At 39.4% G+C, this 22,088-nt stretch overlaps 1 protein-coding gene across 1 annotated transcript in view; it reads right to left on the reverse strand.

Moving 5' to 3' along the window:
• PDE4D (phosphodiesterase 4D) overlaps positions 1-19,809 on the reverse strand; it is a 422,326-nt gene extending 402,517 nt beyond the window's left edge. The window contains exon 1 of the mRNA XM_074811999.1: positions 19,418-19,809. Within this exon, the coding sequence (XP_074668100.1) occupies positions 19,418-19,809 (392 nt within the window). The remainder of the gene's footprint in view (positions 1-19,417) is intronic.
• Between the last annotated feature and the right edge of the window lie 2,279 nt (positions 19,810-22,088).

Here is a 22,088-nt window from a genome sequence, read left to right on the forward strand (position 1 = left end):
GGATGACTTCTCAGTGTAATATATGACATATGCCAACGATGCCACAATGTCAACAATGACACCAAAACTCTGAACTGAAACCTGTAAGTCTAAGCCTGGACCCATTGGGCATGCATGGCCTTCTGCACAGAGGGTAGCTTAAAAACCTTCGTTGTTTTTATCAATATCTATGGGATTAAAAAAAATACACTGCTTCAGTCAGTTGACATATAAAACTTATTTTAGTTCTCCTGTTAGATTAGTGCAGTTTCTGTCTAGCCACAGTGTTAGTTTGAATAGTGAGGTAAATGCCCTGCTTTGACAGATAGGATGCAGTCTGATATCCCTTTAAACTCACAGGGCTATACTCAATTCCTAACTGACACTAACAAACATGCCTATGTTTATAGAACGGGGCTATGAAGGTTTTCCTAAGCAAAAAGCTCCCAGTTCTGCAGTTCACTTCTTCATTTATACACAAATATCAAAAATTCAAGCAATTACACAACAATGTCTATAGACCTATAAATTCAGCTTTGGGGCAATGTCTGTCAATTAGGATAGGGAGTTTACTGTTTGTTTGACTGACACCTGTGCTGGACAGAAATGGTTGTCATTCATTGTGAACTGTTTTTTGAATGCCCTCTTAACTCTGGCCTCTGTAGGAAAGTGGCATATGGGTATGGAGACACATCAAAAGTTATGGGAAGTAAGCTAGAGTGCTTACAGCACCCTTTATTCTGCACAGCTATCCAAGTGCAATGTGTTAAACATGAAGGAGCTTCATCCTCAACAAAATTTCCTGTGATGGCACAGTGTACAAGTATGCAATTACCACAAAACAGCTGAAATTCAGCCTGCTTATACCCATTAGTTCCATATAGCCTCTGTTAGGGTTTATACTCTCCACTAAGTAGGGCAAGCAACTGCAGCAGCTGTGAGTTCAGTAGCAGATAGGGTCAGTACCTCTGAAAATACTATACAGTACTATATTTATACTTATACTTTATATATTTACATATTAGACATATACTTTGGTAGGGCACAACCCTCAGGAGAAACTGAGAGTTTCATTCTTAACTGTTTATCTTGATTTTTGTTGTTCTTTAACTAAACTCTCTGTGCTATAATAACCTAAGTTTCCATGTAAACTATTTGGCCAGGTTTCAAAAGCTGGATGTTGCTTAGTTTCCATAGGCTTCCTGGAAAATTGCAGTGCTAATAGTAAGTAAACACACACACGCAGACATACAAGACACTTCTGTTTACACATCCATGACTAGCTGATATCTTTTTAATCAACCTCCTACCATATAATTGTATCATATTGCCATCTTCTTGCTACAATAGACTTCTAGCAAGTGGTATGAAACTTTATTAGCCTACCTGTGAAGCATATCTACTTGTCAATTATATTTTTCCTCCTTTGATTTAAATATATATATATTAATCTTTGACTGCCTGAAATTGATTTTGAATTATAAGTACCTACAGTGTCAGGACAAGGTACTGTCTCTTAATAGATACATCATATTTCTTAATATCATATTAAAAAAATTATAGCCAAGATGATCTTAGAAAATTAGTGGCATTAAGTAACTTTGAAAAAAGCATGCAAATTTTTTTCATAAAACAGAAAATTGACAAAAAAACCTGTGTAAATAGCTAAATTCATCACTGGAATCCAGTCAGAAAATATTTGAAACCAGGTACATTGCAATTTGCATTCAATTTGTTACACTATCATAACTCAAAATACATGAGCTATACTGTGCGATCAAGTTACATCCATGTGAACGGTTACTGAACTCTCTTATTTCAAGTATTGTGATCCACGCTTTCCAGTCATTTTTGTAATTATATTCTGTTAAGAAAGAATGAGAAAGTATCACTGAGAGCAGAGAGTAGTGCAAAGCAAAAACTTTTAAAAGGAAGCACAGAAACAAAACCTTTTATTACAGTTCCACAAATGCTTCTCAAGGCATCCCTTGGATAAATCAAGTTCATTAACTTTCTCTGATTATTAAGAAATTAATGTTAGCAAAGAAGAAGCCATGGCCTAAGAGAGATTGTTCTGATGAGGTAATAAGAGGATTTTCCATAATGAAATAAAATGTATTAATGTAGGAGTCTCATTTGCAAACAGTTGAGTTAGATAGTTGAGCACAATCACCCACATGTTGCAGACCCTCAGGTCTGCACCTTTACCCACAGGAACAGATCTTCCTGGCAAAATGAACATAGAGTTTCACTGGAATACCACACATGCTATGAAAAAATCTGGAGCTACCATTTTCTGTTACTAATAGGCCCAATTCAGACATGCTGGGAGACATCCCTCAGGGCTTTTTTTCTTATTTCACTTACAAATGGTTAACAGGTTAAGTACCATTTCATATTTACCTAAAATGGTGTTATAACACTCCTACTGAAATACCTTAGAAAATACAAATATTTAGAAAAATATATAGGAAATTAAAGGCATCAAGTACTAGAGTAACATACATATGATCTTGCACCTGTAGAATTCCCAAAATAAAGTCAGATGGTGCACAACTCCTCTATACATGTTGAGGTTGGATGGTGCAAGGAATTAAACAACAGTGAATGTAGCTGCCTACAAGTATGTTTTGTAACTGATACTTGTTCAGGGTTGTTCTGTGCAAGGTAGTAAGTGGACACTGAAAAGCAAACCCCATCTTCCAGATTTTAAATGCAACTATTCCTATCCATCTGCAAAGACAGCACTAACATTCACAGTCTTATTATTTTATATCTCCTTTATTCACCTAGAATCCTGCTGCATATAAAATTACCTAATCAATTTCTTCAATGTCTCTGTCTCCCTTGCTGCATTCCCTTTCTGTCTTTTTCCCATTTCTAGAGCATCAAATACAATCTTCTCCTTTCACCTTCAAGGTTGTTCATTAGTTCTCCCCACCTCATTTACATTTTATTTCCTGTACGACAACTCCCACTTCCAAATCAGCTCACAATGCCAACCCTCAATTAACAGTTGTCAAATTTTAAAACAACCTGAAAATCTTTTTTTTTTTTTTTTTTATTGCTAGGGAGAAGTCCACGAGAAAGTAATTTGCAAAACTTACCTGTTACTCTCTTTTAAATTCCTTTGGAGTGGCTGCTTCTCCACAATATTTACAAAAATATGGATAATATTCTACATGAACATGACCTAAAGTTATTAAGCCTGACCAGTCAAACTGTTCAGCATGGGATCAAGTACTGTAGATTTAATTGTAAATCATACATCCTGCAATACATTAAGCCTATTCAGATGACAGTGTTAGCATCTCACATAAAACAATCCTTCAATATCGAAAGTAAAGGCTGACATCTCCTGATGAAAAAGGAGAAATAGGAAAAAATATTAAAGTCTTTTAAAACAAAACCACTTAAAATTAGCATCTGCACCACTTGTAGCACACACGAATTTCACTGGTGTTAAATTTTAATATTTTCCCAAAGGTCCATTAAGTTCCTTCTAAGTAATGAAAAAAAAGGCAATTTTATCTGACTCCACCACCTTCCTCCCACTTAGATGCCCTTCTGCTTGTCCCAAGAGATAAAAGTGCTGACAGATCATACAGAAATAAATAAAACTCAGATGCATTTACAAAATCTGTGGAAGCAGAAATGGAAGTTCATATAATTTAAAAGCCACACAGTGCGGGTACAGTCCTTATGAAATGACTTGGAAATAAGTTTCCCTTCTGAGAATGAACATAAACAGAACCTGCTGCTTTTTCAGTATCAACACTTGTTAGTATTTTGCAACCACACTGCCTCATGTAGATGCTGAAACACTGGTTTCTTGGCCTGACACACTATTCCAAGATACTCTAGCTGAGATGCTTCTCTCCACAGTTTTAAGTGAGCAAGAATTTTTATATATGGAAGGATATCTTTTTAGGACAGTTTGGAATTCTGATCTAGGTTAAGCTGCCCATAAGAACCGTCTTTTCTTTGCATCTGCAATCTCCTGCCATATACCTAAATTTTAGGATCTTTTGAGTTATTACTGGATGGTTTGATCTTTGGAATGAATAATTATTCTGTTTGAGGCTTCAACACTACAAAAACCAAGGCAATGATAACATAGTAACAATAACCAACATACAGCAGGCGTATAAATAAATACTTTGGGTCTGAGTCAGTTAGAAAGTAATACATATTTTCTGGCTTTTATAACTTAATAATGTACCTCAATAAAGGAATGCTTTGTATCACTTTGAATAACCAGCTACACACTATTAATGTAAAATGAAATTTATTTAATATCCATAAGGTGCCATGCACATCAGAAATCAGGAATTTTTCCCAGGAAAAAAGGAGAAAGGTTTCTGCTAGTTTCAAAACTTAACTTCAAATAATGTAAAAGATACAAATAAAGTTGTTACATATTTTTAATTTCCATCTATGTAGCATTTTTATTAATGAAAACCCAGCATCAAATCGTTTTCATCAGACATGTATTTATTATATTATTTGTTCTATATAGTAAATAAGTTACATAATTAGAATACATAAATGTAATTAAATCTTGATTTATGTAGGATAAACATAGTTTATCCAATGTAGTTTATCCTAGTTCCTTTGGCTAGAACTCAGGAAAAAAAGGAGAGTTTATAAACGTTGGAAGAAGGGGCGGTCAACTCAGGAGGACTAAAAGGATGCCATGAGGTTATGCAATGACAAAATCAGAGGGGCCAGAGCCCAACTAGAACTTACTGCTGTAAAAGATAGTAAAAATGTTTTGATAAATTCATTAGCAACCAAATGAGGTCTAAGGAGAATCTCCATCCTTTATTGGATGTGGGGGGAAACATAGTGACAAAGGATGAGGAAGAGGCTGAGGTACTTAATGCCTTCTTTGCCTCAGTCTTTAAAAGTAAAACCAGTTGTTCACCAGGTACCCAGCCCCGAGCTGGAAGACAGGGACAGGGAGCAGAATGAAGCCCCCATAATCCAAGCGGAAATGGTCAGCGACCTGCTGCACCACTGAGACACATGCAGGTCTATGGGGCTGGATGGGATCCACCCAAGGCTACTGAGGGAGCTGGTAGAAGTGCTCACCAAGCCACTTTCCATCCTTTATCAGCAGTCCTGGCTAACTGGGGAGGTGCCAGTTGACTGGAGGTTAGCAAATGTGATGCCCATCTACAAGAAGGGCCGGAAGGAGGATCTGGGGAACTACAGGCCTGTCAGTCTGACCTCAGTGCCAGGGAAGGTTATGGACCAGATCATCTTGAGTGCCATCATGTGCCATGTACAGGACAACAAGGTGATCAGGCCCAGCCAGCATGGGTTTATGAAAGGCAGGTTCTGCTTGAGCAACCTGATCTCCTTCTATGAGAAGGTGATGCGCTTAGTGGATAAGGCTTTAGTAAAGCTTAGTAAAGCATTTGACACCATTTCCCACAGCATTCTCCTCAAGAAACTGGCTGATCATGGCTTGGATGGGCGTACAGTTTACTGAATAACAAACTGACTGCATGACCAGGACCAAAGAGTGGTGGTGAATGGACTTAAATCCTGTTGGTGGCCGGTCACAAGTGGTCTTTCCCAGGACTCAGTCCTGGGGCCAGTTCTATTTAATATCTTCATCAGTGATCTGGATGAGGGGATCAAGTGCACTCTGTTTTTGCAGATGACACCATTGGGTGGGAGTGTTGATCTACCTGAGGGTAAAAAGGCTCTGCAGAGGGGTCTGGACAGGCTGGATCATTGGGCTGAGGCCAAGTATATGAGGTTTATTGAGGCTCAGTACTGGGTCCTGCACTTGGGTCACAACAACCCCATGTAACACTATAAACTTGGGGAAGAGTGGCTGGAAAGTTGCCTGGAGGGAAAGGACCTGGGGGTGTTGGTCAACAGCAGTTGAATATGAGCCAGCAGTGTACCCAGACAGCCAAGAAGGCCAACAGCATCCTGGCTTGTATCAGAAATAGTGTGGCCAGCAGGACTAGGGAAGTCCCCCTGTACTCAGCACTGGTGAGGCCGCACCTCAAATACTGTGTTCAGTTTTGGGCTCCTCACTACAAGAAAGATATTGAGGTGCTGGAGTGTGCCTAAAGAAGGGCAATGAAGCTGGTGAAGGGTCTAGAGAACAAGTCCTGTCAGATACGGCAGAGGGAACTGGGGGTGTTTAGTCTGGAGAAAAGGAGTTTGAAGGGAGACCTTATTGCACTCTACAAGTACACGAAAGGAGGTTGTAGCAAGTTGGGTGTAGGTCTCTTTTCTGAAATAATGAGTAATAGAACAAGAGGAAATGGCCTCAAGTTGCACCAGGGGATGTTTAGATTGGATGTTAGGAAAAATTCCTTCACCAAAGGGTTGTCAAGCATTGGAGCAGGCTGCCCAGGGAAGTGGTTGAGGCACCATCCCTGGAGGTATTTAAAAGACATATAGATGTGGTGCTTAGGGACATGGTTTAGTGGTGGACTTGGCAGTGTTAAGTTAATGCTTGGACTTGATCTTAAAGGTCTTTTCTAACCTAAATGATTCTATGATAAAAAAACAACACTACAAATTCTCTGGATTTGATCCAGTTCCTTCCAAATCCACCAGTATAACTTTATCACTGCATTGGATTTTATGTGGATTTCAGCAATTACTTAGAAAACATTTATTTTACCCACAGTTTTCAGAAAACTTTTTTTTTTTTTTTAAGTTTAGAACAGCATTAAAAATATGGAATTAACTTCTTTAAAATAAATAACATAAAATTTAGGAAGCTTAATGTTGAAGAATCAAATTTAATAATATATAGATAACAAAAAGAGACACTCAGTATGTTGAGGATGATTTAACACAAGTGAAATTAAAGCTCAAAGATCCAGCCGGGAAATTAAGTATTGTGAAAGTAACATATTCTTTTCTCTCTGCTAACATTCTTAATGTTATAAACTAAAATAGCTATGTTAAGTCCCAGAACAGAGTAATTTCTTAGAGGCAAGGAAACTGGTGTATGTTTAATACACAATTGGTTATTCATCATTATTACCTAGAATAATAGATAGGAAAGCAGAATTGAACACTTCCAAACTATTCAAGATCCATCAGCTGATTTTTGCTTGTTTTACAAAGCATACTCAAATGGTGTACTTTTACATGCATATCATGGTAAGAACTTTGAAAACAGAACAGTAAGACTACCTTAGTCTGTCTTTAAACATCTTTTTTGATGCTGAAGAATACATATTCACATACATATTTGATATTCTTACTGGGTTTTCACATACAGGGTAAGAGTTGATAGGGAGGGACATATCCACCCTTATGGCCAAGAGACTGTAAAAGTAGGGATTAGACATTGAGAAACTTAGGGCCATTCTACTGAACCCTCTGCACTTAGGAAAGGAAATCAACACAAACCACAGGATGCCTTGGTATTATTTTTTTTTTTCTGCTGAAAATGGGACTGCAGCAGGGTGATCTACCTTGAAGATGCTGTACACTTTAAGCTTACCTTGGCAAATAAAAGAATTTGATCCAGGGTTTTTAAAATAAGCACTTGATAAGTTTGTAATACTTTCAAATCTTGTGAATTCTTGGGAAGTTCATCTTGAGATACTCATTGCTGATTTTCACTAATTATTTTAATTTAAAGTTGTGGGTGTTTTTTCCACCTAAAATAATAATAATCTCTATTTTTTTAAGATGCAGATTAGGGTAAAATTGGAGCATCAAAAATCTGGAACAAATAAAAATTCAGACTTCAGTATATTCGAGATATAACAAGAATGGGGGTAATTAGAATGGTAATGGTATTAGAATTTGATAACCTATCAAACATGTTCAGTCCATTATATCACATTACTAAAGACTGTAATCACTGCTGTCACAAAGCAGCATCTTGAAAATGCATTTAGCTTCTTATCTGAATAAAACCACACAGCTGAAAAATGTTAGGACCATTTGAGTCGTATATTGCATACCACTCTTTTGTTTCTCTTTCTTTCGATGAGAAGGGCAAACAAGTCATAAAGTTGAATGTGAGTAATGTTAAGGTTTGTATTAAACCAAAGATCTTTTTAGTACTAACAGAAGAGTTTTTCTCCTAATAAGTAAGCTTGTAAAGGCAGCAATGCTCCGGGATCTGTTGGCCTTATCACCTTCCTGTTGCAAAGTCTAAGAAGGCAAAGTTAAATGAAGTTCAGACTTCAATTAGATTATTACACATAGCTCCTGAAAGGGGAGGCAGAGGCAGAAGCATAAGCATTGCTCTTTCACTATTTGGTGCATGATAATAATGCATAATCTTAAACTAAAGGTGATGTATCTAAAGCAAGAATCAAAGTGATTAAGTTCTGTGAATTGAAATTAATTGACATCTACTTACGTGTAATTTCTCAGCTAATTTCCTACTTATGCACCAGTGAAAATATTATATGGTTGGAAGGGCAGAAAATGTACATGTGGGTTACAGTCTGCTCATTTCTCTATGTCTCTGTACCCATTTAATTTCTTTGTTCTTTCAGTTTCGTTACTGTCAACTCAAACAAATTTTTTTTTTCTCTGACCTGTGTTTCAAAATTACACTTTAAGATTCCTTACCCCTGCTAAGCACAGAGACACTTTGATAAAAAAGGGGTTCTTTAAACAGAGGTAGAATCAAGTATTAGAATTCACATTTTGGGCATCAGGGTTTTCTAAAACTGTATAAAAAATATTTGCCAGATATGATAATTTTCTTCTTCTATTCTTCCTGGATCCAGTCATTAATTTTTCTACCACATCTATATTCATTAAAAGTTAAGTAAGTCAGAAAAGATTTAATGTACATTCTGGGCAAGTGTATAGAAAAAGTTTACAATAAAAACTTTGCTGATATGGTTTTGCTTCTGAGTGTGATCCAGGTAAGGATTAGTCATTTGTTTCCATACATGTGGATTATGCTATAATGCTGCATTATTTAACAGACAGAAGAATTTCACCATGAATAATTTAATTATTTGCTGCATAGTTCACCCCAAGAAAAAAAGGCACTTTAAGTTACTTCCTTACCTTGTTTTGAGTATGCATCACTAGAAAAAAAAACCCACCTTATATTTTACTTTTATACTACACTACACCTTATATTGCACTAACACATCTGTTACTATAGCATCACTGTTTGCTTGTTATTTTAATGGCACTATCAAGTCACAAGCTTTTCTTCTAGCTGTTTGTAGAACACTTATTGCTGCATCAAAAGTTTTAGCAATCTAATAGGGCTTCCTACTGACCCTATACTAGAAGTTACATTATAAAAAAGATACTTTGATTATAGTCATTTTTCATGCTTCAAGAGCTAAAGGAAGTACTTGATCTCTATTTATTATTACAGGATTTGCAGGAACATACAACTGGGGGAAATTACACAACTGCAAGATAACAATTAGATAGCAGTTCTGTTGAAAAGCATTTGGGGTTACTGTGCATTAGAAGTCTATTAGGATGCAATATTGCCATGCTGTTGGAAAAAAGTCAGTCATCAGACTAGGATAAATAGAGACATAACTTGCAGAACACTTAAGCTATGCTTCTGCACTATCTACTCCTAACATTTCCTTAGCTGAAGGCTTTGATCAGTTTTGCACATTATATAATGAAAGGTATGGATAAAACTGAAAAGAGTGTAGAAGAAAGGAGCAACTAGATTAGAACTCTAAAAATATGGAATAAAAAGAAAAAATGAAAGAAAATAAGAAAATACTAATATAGGTGTAACCCATTCTTCTATGAGTTCTCCCCCAGCTTTATGATTCTAAGACAACAAATAGAAGATATTTTTGTTACAGATTTAAAATGTATATGTAAAAGGTCTGCTATGCCTTCTACAGAAAGTAACTTGTCGCTTTTGAAATATTGCAAAACCTTTCCAGGAGAAAAATACACTGTAAATATTAAATCCTCCTTAATCCAAGCAACTCTGCTAGTCTTCAAAAGATCAGTATGGGAAACTAGCTTGTTTATATTTTCACAACGACACGTAGAGTTTCTGGCAGTATGAGGTGGGAGGAAAACTACTTTGCTCAGAACAATCTCCTGCCATATACTTATAGTCTGTTGGCTACAGTATTAAAATCTACATTTTCCAAGTGACCGCTTTTCCTCTTAGTGGTTTACAGTCAGTAAGCATAAGTATAAATTTGTTTAGTTCCTAAGGAAAGTCAACAAATCACTGTAGAGAGACATTGATGGAAGCTAGTTAGAAAAGTGGTCAAAAGATGGTGAGACTTGCCAGAAAATTTTAGCAAAGATTTAGTGGTGGGCTTTGCTTGCTCAAATCATTTTACATCTCTCTAATCTAATATATTTGTTTGTTAGCGTCCTCAGAGTGTCACTATTTGTTAAAATTATTATTTTCTTTTGTATTTTTCTAAGTCTCACTAATGGAAAACAGAAACTCTGGAGACCACCTCGGTAATTATTTTTTTTTTTTTACAGTATTCAGCATTTATTCCTTGTTAACTGATGAAAATAAGATGATCTTTAGTGAAATTTCTGTAATGTTAAATATCATGAAAGTATTCTTCTCCTCACATATGGGAAAGCCTATAAACAATGTAGATATATCAGAACACCTATCTTAAGTGTAAACTGTTTTTATTCTCACAGCCAAGCACAGATTATGCCTAAAAATTCCTAGAACATTAGGGCATAGAGAAATATGAGTTGCTGATAATCTAAGGTTTACAAGTGGACAGAGGGAAATGAAATTACAGCAGTTCCTGAAGCATGTAGCAGTCCTTTATATCATTATCCTGCCATTAGATGGGACATTACTACTGTTTTATTTAATGATATCTCAAGTATCTGAGAGAGAGAGAGATAGAGAGAGCACTCATGAGTGCACCTGCAAAAAAGCATCTCAGTCTTAAATTTGTGTTATTTTTTATTTGATATTATAAAAATCAGTAGAACAGTTCAGCAGAATATTTCTCCTCCTTCCATTTACTACCATACTTTCTCACTAGTGGAACCTCTATGTACTTCTATAAAAAGTCACTTCACTGTTTCTTGAGAACCCAGCTGTTGCCTTGAAATACTTGGTGCTATTTTGTTTTCTAAGTGGACAGATAAATAAGTAAATAAATAAAGGAAGTTGATGAGTTTAACCTAAATTATGAGTTTAGAGCTAACAATTGAAAGCAATGATGAATGTGTCCCAAACAGGAAAAGTAATTTTAATAGCAGCTGCTCTCACTCTCATTACTTTTTATGGTCAGCTGCTGTAAACAAGTGAACATGACCACATCCCAAGACAAAGGTGTGATAACCTATGGTGATACCTGAGTGATGTCCATCAGTGATTTCTCAGTTACGAAATTAGACAGGAAGTTCTCATTCCTCTGTTATAACATATCTTAGGGGGGTGGAAAATGCACTTTGCCTCATGAACTTGCAGATCCTTTGAGCACAGCTTTGCAGCACTTTTTATTCTTCTGAAACTCTGATCTCTATATTTAATATAAACATATTATTAATTGACCACTCATACTAAATTCAACAGCTGGACTTACTTCCCTATGACTGAATGTGTTTTAGTTGTCTTTGCATGTGTGTGTTTAAATACACATCTGGATGTCTGTTTACACATAGATTTTTAATAGGGTGGTTTTGATTAGCCCCCCCTCATGTATGACCAAGCGCACTTTTTACACATTTACTTCCCTGTGGGAATGAAGCTCTAAGACTTTGGCTCAGGAAGAATAACAAAACTAAGCTAAGCTATTATTTCAAATATAGTGAAGTTTCCAGTGATTTTTAAGACCTCAAAGATGATAGATTTTTGCTTTTCTTTTCCTATAACCTTTTGCAATTGTTTGACATGAGCTACCCAGCAGTTTTTCTACACTGTATGATCGAGAAGAAATGGACCTGTTTTCCAGGAAGGCCATATTTTGGAAGAGGTTATAATGACAGCAGCAAAAGGAAAGAGATGAATGGGGTTTCAAGGCCCATTTCGCAATCTCCAGTCTCACGGCATCACATTGTGTCATGCTCTCCTCCAAAACCTCAGAACAGTAGAAGTAACAGAAAGTTAAGCTCAAAAGTCAGGAGAGTAGGTACAAGTATTGGACTAGGGACTTATGTATGAGTTTTGTTCTGAAGTGTTTTAATTTCTGGAATTGGAGGGAGGGATGGCTGTCCCTCAAGCAAACCATTCCCATCATGCCTATTATCCCTGTTTGGAGCTGGACGGCCTTAGATCACGTTGCACCAAGGTAGGAGGGGCAAGAGTGGGAATGTTCACAGTATCTCTGAGAGATACTAAATTCCCCAACAAACTATTTGATAGGAAGGCACAGTTATTTTTTTTCCCCCTTTTTTTCCCCCTGATTATTCTTGCAGCTGATTGCAGCTGAAATCTGAAAGAGGTACAGGTCCCTCACAAGGAGAAAGAGTGAAGGGATAATCTATGCAAGCTAGTCTACCTAAGCATCCAGTCATTCCTATAATAGTGTATCTAATAAACATCAGTGGAAAACAACACTTCCACCACTAGACTTTCCACTAGACCTGTGGAATTGCTATTCAGCACTTGTGAGACCGTACCTGGACAGTTATGCTACCTCCCTGATCACAGAGTGGATACAAACAAGATGGAGCCAGACTCTTGTAGGTGCACAGTGATACGATGTGAAACAAAGGGTGTAAGTTAGAACATAGGAAATTATGATTAGGTGTTGGAAAAATTTTTTACCATGAAGTGGTCAAATACTGGAACAGTTTGTCCAGAGAGGCTGTGAAACTTCCATCCTTGGGAGTGTTCAAGACTGAACTGGACACAGCCCTGAGCAATCTTTTCTAAATAGACCTGATTAAGCAGCGGTTGGACCAGGTGACCTCCAGAGGCCCCTTCCAACATAAGTCATTCTGTGAATCTATAATGCTATATGTCTTTATTTTTTTTTTTTTTTGGCCCTTTCACATTTATGTGCACTTACAAAGTTAACTGAGCAAGTGAACTTGCCTTATTTATCATCAGTCTGTAGGTATTTTTCTCAGAAACTCAGAAACTATGGTGCAAATACTGTAGTGTAATACTGTAATACAGACCTATTTAAAATAACTGGAACTAGGCAGGCACTTATGTGCAATAGCAGCCGCATTATTCAGCTATCTACACAGCAGGACACATTAAGTCATTGCAAAGATACAAGAGAGGGGACACATACAATGGAAAAGAATTTGGGGAATGAATGGCAGTGGGGTATGTCCTAGCTGTTAATAGCTGACAGATGCTGCTCCCTCCTGTAACCCTTGCTATACATAAGGCCTTAATACATTCAAGGAAGAGATGTGCGTAACAGGATTGTTGCATTGAAAATAAACACCAACAGAATTTAATATCTTATCTATACATTTTCATTCCTATTAGCAAATGTGTTATCACCTTCAAATATACTGTCTAAACAAGCATCACAATGTAGTTTCTCTAGATTACCAGAACAGCTTTGAATTTGATCCAGACATGGTGGTGATCCACTACATTACTGAAAAAGAACCCTTCTTCTCAGAAAGAAACTGCATTCTTTTTTACAAGAATAAACACTTCTAGCACTGTTCTTCTTTTCTAGAGCTGCAATATACCTCATACTGATTGAACTGGCAAAGGAAAGTTGACATTCCTCATGTCGGCATGTACCAACCTTCTTTTAAATCATTCTATCAAGACACATGGAGTGAGGTTTGTCTAACACTCTTGCTTCATGGAAGTCTTACCTTCCACTAAAGCAGAAAATTCAGTCTTGGAATTTGTCTATCAAGAAGACTTATTTAGCAGTCAAATGGTTCTGCCTTGCTTTTGAACCTATACATTCTCAGCTTCCTCTCACATTTACAGTTTTAACACATCAAAATAATCTCACAGGTTTTCCAATCATCAGCTAGCTCCAAAGCCTTTTCTAACAGAGAAGCATCATATAGTTAAAATGATTTAACTCTATTTAAGATAACTTGTGAAAGACATTTACTAAGGTTCTTTCAGTGTTTTACGCAAAATGCCTATCTAAATTACCCCTCAGCTGTGCACCTGGTATCCCAAAGAGAGATGTTCAGAGCACCAGCTGAGTGGCACAGAGCTCTGACACCATGAGTGTGTGTGTTCCTTTACATAACCACTTCTTGGACAGATAATCTCTATTAATACTTAATGATGTTGCTGTATTAAAACCTGTTTTAAAAATACTGAAAGAAAAACTGTATTTCATGGTTCCCATTGAGAAATACATTAAACAGTTATGTTAATATTTTTAAGGTAGAACTTCATATGGCTATGTCTTTAAGTGTTTAAATCCTGATTAATCTCTCTTTGATTATGATGGGCTTGTCCTGCTAAATTACCAGGTTTCTATACTTACTAAATTAGGAAATTGGCAGCATTCATTTGCACCAACATTCATATTAAAATAAACATATTTGACTATGTGAATTTTAAAAGATAACATTTTCACAAATTCCATGAAATAGCATGAAAATTAATGCTATTTGTATTGTTCAGGTCACACAACTCTTAACAATACAAAAATGTAAACCTTTTGAGACAAACATGAAAATAAGGTCCTTATAGCCACTTATTTAAAACATTTGACAATATGAGTTTCTTATTTAACTTATCTTTATGGACAACTCATAAAAAACTAATCCAACTATGTTTACTAAGTTGTAAAAATTATTTGTATCTTTGAGGGAGGACTAGCATATGCCAATTATTGTAACATCTTGGGTGACAGTACCACTTAGTAGTAAACAAAGCAATAAAACACTGCCAGACAAGTAAACAACAAAATTCTTAATTAGAGACTGCTACTAAATTCTGAGAGCATTTTCTATTGGCCTGTAAGCTGGAAAACAGTCATCTTCCCTTTCCTTAGCATGTGTGGAAGTAGTCAGGACATAATAGATCAAAAGCAGCTTTTCAAACCAAACAGGAGAACAGAATGGGTTTTAGGATGGAAAGGGTGCATTTTATTGGTGTACACAGCAGACTTTTGCCAAGATTTGCAAAGGCACCATTATTTTTCCAGGTGCTCTATTTGTAGCTACAGAAACCAAGGGTTTATCTAGCTAAATGATTACAGGGTCATATCTCAGACTCCAGAAAGTCAAGAAACTAACACGTAATACTCTTTTCTTCTCTTAATAAAGCCTCTGGACCACTGTCATACTACACTGCATTCAATCTTGGATGTTATTTTGGTTTCTTAACCCCTTAGTGTGCGGTATAAGGATAAGATTGACATGTCAAGAAAAAATCAGTACTTTGGAGCAGTCTCCACATGTAAGGAATGCAGTGGTGGATGCTACTTGGTTAGACCTAGTCCCATACAAGGAATGGAAAGGCAGAGGAAGTAGATGTTTTTGACAGCAACTAATTTTAATGGCCACTTATCAAAGTACAGTTTTAAATAGGCAGCATTAGGGAACAAGCACCAGGATTGCATGACTGCAAAAGGCTAATGTTGCCTCACCTTTGTGAAGGTGCTTATGCATAAATACAGATGAAAAGTTAGTTTCGTGAAGAAGCCTAGAGCTGTAAATCACTTGAGATAAAATTTACAGAGACCAATTATTAAAAAAAGATGATCTGGGAAACCTGATAAAAAGAATTCTAAGGTCTGAGAGATTAGGATGCATCTTAAAGGGTACAACATCTTGTGAAATTCCCTGAGTAGTGGAATTAGGACTGATGGTATTTCTTCTGTTTTTTTCCAGTCTGAAATTTCAGTAGTGAAAAATAGAACATAGAAAGATGACATGGCAAGATGATTTAATTGACATATGACTAATGGCCTTTAAAAATGCTATTTTTTTAAAAAACAACAAAAGTGTGCATACAGACTGTGCAATAATGACAGTTATGTGAGAAGCAAATAGAGTTACCTAAAATTTTTGAAGATAACCAGCACATCAGCTCCATTTATTACACTGAATGTTTTTGCACTACCAACTGGAACATTATTTGAGTGGAAGTATTTATTTCCCAATTCCACTAGTACTATTTATTATTACATAGTACCTTTTATTCTATAATCTAAAAAATCACTTTAACATAAACCTGTAATGACTCTATTTCCATTTTTATTTTACACATGAGAAAAGAGTGTCAGAGAGAGATTGAGTTGCCCAAGACCACACACTAGACAAATGGCAAAAAAAAAAAAAATAAAATAATCACAGATAGTCCCAGCTAATCTTCTTGACTTCTCTGGCTTTTGTATAGCTCTCGTGTATATGAATTCAAAGCACTTACCTCCTCATTTGAAAACGTAGGAATAATCTTGATTTTAAGAAAGAGACATCAATCAATAATTCTGATACATTGTTCTGTGTAATGAAATGCTATTGTATTCCTTGAAGGAAATACAGTGCTGTACTAAGTAAGTTGTGTGCAAAGTTACTGATGATCATATGGAGCCAGAGCAAGCGTTAAAATGGTTATAAATACTTCACTTTCTGAACTACAAGTACACTGTGTTTTTCAAGTAATTCAGTTTTTTGCTTTCAAATGTTAACTCTCTTCAGTCTGGGTATCTAAGATGTACTAGTCTGTTCTAACTCAAATTTTAACATACGTAATTCCTTCTCCTCATTTCTTATGAAAAATATAACTGTTACATACTTTTAAGTTTTCTACAAAACTTAAAATAGAAGAAACTTCAAAGTTGCGTATTTGGCTTCTTCAGTGGTTTTCACTGATGTTTTGAGAATTAAGACATCTTCAAAGCAAAACAAAACAAATTCTGGTAAAATAATGCTATAGATACAGTTTTGGAACATTTGAGCCATTAATGTTTAATACAATCCCTAATACATGATGTGTTTTCTGTACAGTTCTATACAAAATTTTTCCCACCCTTTCATATTCAGAGTAATTTGGGGTTTTCTTAAAGACAAGCTTATCACCCTAAACCATAATAGATCCATGGGAATCCATTAAGAAATGTTCTTCTGACAAACAGGTTAAACAAGGGAGAAATATTAAAAAGTCTTAATATAAAAAGGGAACTAAAATACTTCAGAAAGGAATGGTGTCTTTTTCAAAAGTATCAGGGTTTTTTGCAAGTTACTGGTTTCACAAGAACACTAAGAAGATATTTTGCTTTGCTTTCCATGAAAAAAAGCAGTTGGCCCAGAACTTGAAAGTCCTCGAAAAAACAGCCTTTTCTGATACTGCTTGAACACATTTGTAAAGCAATTTGTTACAGTTCAGTTTGCGTTTCCATACCATAGCTGTTTTGTTTCATTCAAAATATTTAACTGTGAGAATTTATGTTTGCTAAGAAAGTTGTGGAATGGTCAATTTTATTGAGCTTCTTTACTCTGCATTGCTTTAGTACATCTAAAAAGAAGGCACATCTGAAGCATTTTTATTAATCCCATAAAATGAAGATAAAATCCACTGACACACCTCCCCTTAATTTTAAAGCAGCATGTCTTGTCAAAACAACATTGTTGTACTTACTTACAAAATGACTTGTAGTTTAAAAAATCGAAACACTGTTCACAGAGAATTTAAAATCCTATTTAAATATGTATCATAAGAATGGTAATTCAAAATTTTTAAATGGCCCGATAATATGCGTGCTATTCCTTCCCACCTTGGCTTGTCATCCCCTCAATAACTAATCATTTATGGAATAATGCTGCATATATTCAAACCAACCATTATGATTTACAAAAATTAAACTTCTTTGCATTCAGACAACAGAAATGCATTCAGTCTTAAAGATTGAAAACCTAGATGCCTGGTGTTTTTTCTGTAAAAGAAACAGGAATGTATTGGGAAAAGCATAGAATTGAACATTTGTTCATTTTTGCAGCATATGATCTGTTCTTTCATTTTTTACATAGTAAAAAATTTCATGTTCTTAACTTTGGACGAGCATGAATTCACACAAGTGATACAAAGGTGTAGCAAAAGAATGGCTGCATGACAACCGCGGATATTAAAGGACAGTTTTTAAAGATTATTGATTTGAAAGTGCAGTTCTAATTAAGAACTGCTGAACCTTCTTTAATATCTCAATTATATAGGAAATGGAAAAGAAGCCAACATTAGGTAGAAATAGAGAATAATCAGGTATGTCTTGCTCAGTTTTATGGCCAAGGCTCCATAATAAAGAATACAGTGTGTACCACAGAAACACACAAAGCAGTCTTCGTTCAGAAAGGATTCTATTATTTATTCATCGAGCATCATGCCATAAAAATCTGATTATCCAGGAAACCAAAAATCTACAAAGTAACTGAGTATTAAGTATTGTCCCTCTGCCCACCAGTTGTCTCCATAAATCCTTTATTCACAGTGTCCGCTTAATATTCAAATACAGGCATATGGCTTTCCATGAAAAGGAAGTGGTTCCAGCTACTAAAAATGAAGACCGAATAATAAATTGATCGATCAAATGCAATATCCTACTGGTGTTGACGGAGAATTTGATTTTAAAACAGACGCCCGTGATAGCCATCGAGGGCAAAACAGGCATTGGTGAGCTACTCACTGCAAAATAAATCTACAGCTCATTTAACGGGGAACAATAGACTAGTAGATGACGGACTCCTCCCTCTGGCTAAGAAACCATTCGCCTATTTTCTTGTTAGCAGGACCCTAACCCTGGATTTGCCAGACCGTCTCCCACCTCCCGGAGCTCTCATTATTTTAACTTTGTGCAAACACCACGCGGATTGCGTCCCTTCCCACTCGGCACCAGGGCTGCAGGTTCCCGGGAAGCGCGGGCAGCAAGAGCAGCTCCAGCGAGGAGGGGCAGCCGGGCAGGCAGCGGAGCGGGGCGGCGGCGGGAAGCGGGTCGGCGGCGGAGCCGGGCGGCGGGGAGCGGGAAGCGGGGCGGCGGCAAACGGGAAGCGGGAGGCGGGAAGCGGGGCCCGGGCGGAGCCGGAGGGCGGCGGGAAGCGGGGCCCGGGCGGAGCCGGGCGCAGGGCTCCGCGCCGCCGGCCGCCCCGCGCTGGCCGCCCGGCTGCCGGCTCCGTGCCGGCACAGACGCGGTCCCGCTCCCACCCACGTGTTTCGCGACTGCTCTTCCACCCACGGACAGGCGCGTACGGGACGACGTGCCGCCGCCCGCGCCGCGGTCACGCCCGCTCCAGACGAGCCCTGCCCGGGGGCGCCGGGGAGGGCGAGCTGCCCTGCTCCCCGCAGCCTCCCACCCCGGGCGCCCCGGCCCGGCAGCCCCGGCCCGGCCCCACCTGCCTGTGGGAGCCTCCGCAGCCGCACGGCGCCCCTTTCTCCGCCCTCCCGTCGCGGGGAGCGGGGTCGGTCGGACGGGGGTCCCGCTGCGCCCGCTCCTCAGCGGCCCCCCGCCGGCTCCCCCCTCCCCGCGGCCGGGAGCAGCCATGGCGGGCGGGAGAGCGGCGCCGCGCCCCCGCACGCAACACGGCCGGAGCGGTGGGCCAAGCCCTCTCCTACCGTCTGAGTCCCTGGAAGGAGGAGGGCCAGGACATCCGCGATTTCTTCAAGCCGGGCCGGTGGCCGGTCTCCACGGCGTAGGAGCCGCGGTCCATGGCTCGGCAGTAGAGGTATCGCTCCGTGTCGGAGTAGCCGCGGTGCCTGACGCGAGCCCCGGCCAGGCAGCGGCCCCGCGAGGCGGGCGGCGGCGGCGGCGGCGGCGGGCCGGGGGGCTGCTGGTGCTGGAGGAACTGGTGCTGCCGCAGCTGCGGCGGGTAGTGCTGCTCGTGCCGCCACAGATGCTTGGGGGCTTGGAGACTCCCGCTGCCCCCGGCGCCGTCGCTGCCGCCGGCGCCGTCGCTGCCGCCGGGCAGCGCGGACAAGCCGCTGCCGCCGCCGCGCTCTGCCTCCATGCTGCCGGCGGGCGGCCGGGCCGGGCCGGGCCGCGCCGGGGCGCTGGGGGCCGGGAGTGGGGGCCGGGGCGGCGGCCACCGCCTTCCTCCGGGCAGCGGCGGGGAAACTGTGCTGAAAAGTTGGACAGCTCCTGCCGCACCGCCCCTCGGCCGGGAGTGGGAGCGGCTGGGGCCGCCGCGCCGGCGAGTCCTCCTGGCCACCCGGGAGGGGGGGGCGGGGAGAGGGGGCGGAGGAGGAGGAGAGGGGCTGGCTTCCCGCTCGGAAATATTTAAAGCCGGGCTGGAGCCACCGCGGCGGGAGAGCGGAGCTGGCAGCGGGCTGCCATCGGCGCGGGGGAGGGCGCGGCGGGGAGGCCCGGGGGAGGCCCGGGGGAGGTGCGGGCGCGGAGGGGCTCTCCCGGCCGCGGCTCCAGCCCGCCCCCCCGGGCGCGCCTCTCGCTGCTCGGCCCCGAGGAAGCCGCGTCGCTGCTGGCCGGACGTGACCCCCCAGCGGGACTCGCCCTGCAGCGCGGCGGCAGGTGGCGAAGTTGCTCACGACCCAGTCCACCGGGAACTTCGCGGTGCGTTAAAAATGGGTGCTTACTCCCTAAACTCCGCCTCCCGACACCCCTTATTCCCTGTATCCTACTTCCAGTCCTTGCCATATCAGGTTCAGAAATCGTCTGTTCCCCAACTTGAAACCTTCCCCTGGTCTGCCATCTTCCCCGATGAGTAAGCTCTCTCCCTGCTGCGAGTAAGACTGGCTGTAAATCAGTGCAAGGAAGGTTTAATTATAGCAATGCTGAGCCTACTGCTAACAGGGAAGCTTTTATATCATAAACCACTAGTTTCAGGAGTTTCTAACTGCTGCAGAAAAAAAAAAATATTTAAAGTTAAAATATACAGAACAGGAATTTTATCCTAAAAAAAAGAATTTTTAAAATTAGTTTTAAATTTCAGATCCTTTTGTGCTTGTATACAATGAGTAATCCAGAACCGAAGGAATTTGCATTTTTTTTTAAGTTGCCTTTTTTTTACTTGCTTTTTTTTTTTTTTAAAGCAGAATTCATATTTGTCCTGTGTGGTAATACTCTAAAATCTAACACATCTTCTTATTCATGACAAAATTATAATCACTACACTCCTGACAAAGTATGAAAAAGACACATGCAGGTGTTCATTTGAAAACTATTAATATGTATTTGTCTGGTCCATCTATTCTGTTTGCCAGAGTATCAGTATTAAGCAAGAATGCACTGCAAAAAATGTCTATCCTACAGTACCTTTAGAAAAACATATATTTTCTTCCAGTCAGTGTTCATCTACTCATTAGGCTGTTCTGATTAGTGTCATGCACATCATCTACTTCCTCAATCACAAAATTGGTCTTGCCATCATTTATCCCTTTCCATCACAGATCTGCAGTCATTTTAAACTTCATTTCTTTCTGAATTTCTGAATTTGTGTTGATGCATTTTTTTCCCATTCTCCATCTTAAAAGTCAGCCTTCCTTCCCAGACACACAGCACTCCTAAAATCAAGATTCAACTTCTAACCATGTACATCCAAGCTTCTGTTGGGCAAAACTCCCAGTCTGTGTTTTTCCAAGCCAACAGTATTCCTAGATAATCCTGATAATCGTCTGTCATCCCTTCATTTCTTCTTTCCTGCCCTAATAACTTTTGGTTTCACCAAACAATTTCAGACAATATAGTAACTTGAGATCAATATTGTAAATACTGGGAAAGAGCCAAAGTAGTACTTCGATTGAATAAAACTTGAGTTTGAACTTATGCATTTATCAAGTTCTGACTCTCCTGCTGTTTATAGACATACAAGACTATTTCTAAACCAGACATCTTAGGTGCTACCACTTTCCCAGCTGTAGCAGGCTGTAACAATTTTGACAGCATGTATAGGACACAGAAATTGGAAGAAGATGAAAGGAGAAAGGCTGAAGTGAGATAAAAGGAGAGAATAATATCCAAAATGAAATGGACAATGGGAATAATTGCAATGTGGGATATAGGCATATAGGATGCAAATCCATTAAAAACTTGGAGAAGAGAGGTAACTTTTTCCCATCTCTACTTCAATACCCATATTGCAGAGGGACTGTATTTCACAATTGCTAGTTCTCTCTACTCTCCTAAAATTAGGCACAGCTTCTGTGACCAATCTCAATATAATTTCACAGAATCATAGAACTGCTGCTTAGAAGGGCCCTCATGAGATTGTCCAGTCCAGCCTCATGCTCAGAACGGGACTATCATCAGCAATAGAAGACATCAGCCACGGCT

This window comes from Strix aluco, chromosome Z (assembly GCF_031877795.1).
Source record: "Strix aluco isolate bStrAlu1 chromosome Z, bStrAlu1.hap1, whole genome shotgun sequence".
Taxonomy (NCBI): domain Eukaryota; kingdom Metazoa; phylum Chordata; class Aves; order Strigiformes; family Strigidae; genus Strix; species Strix aluco.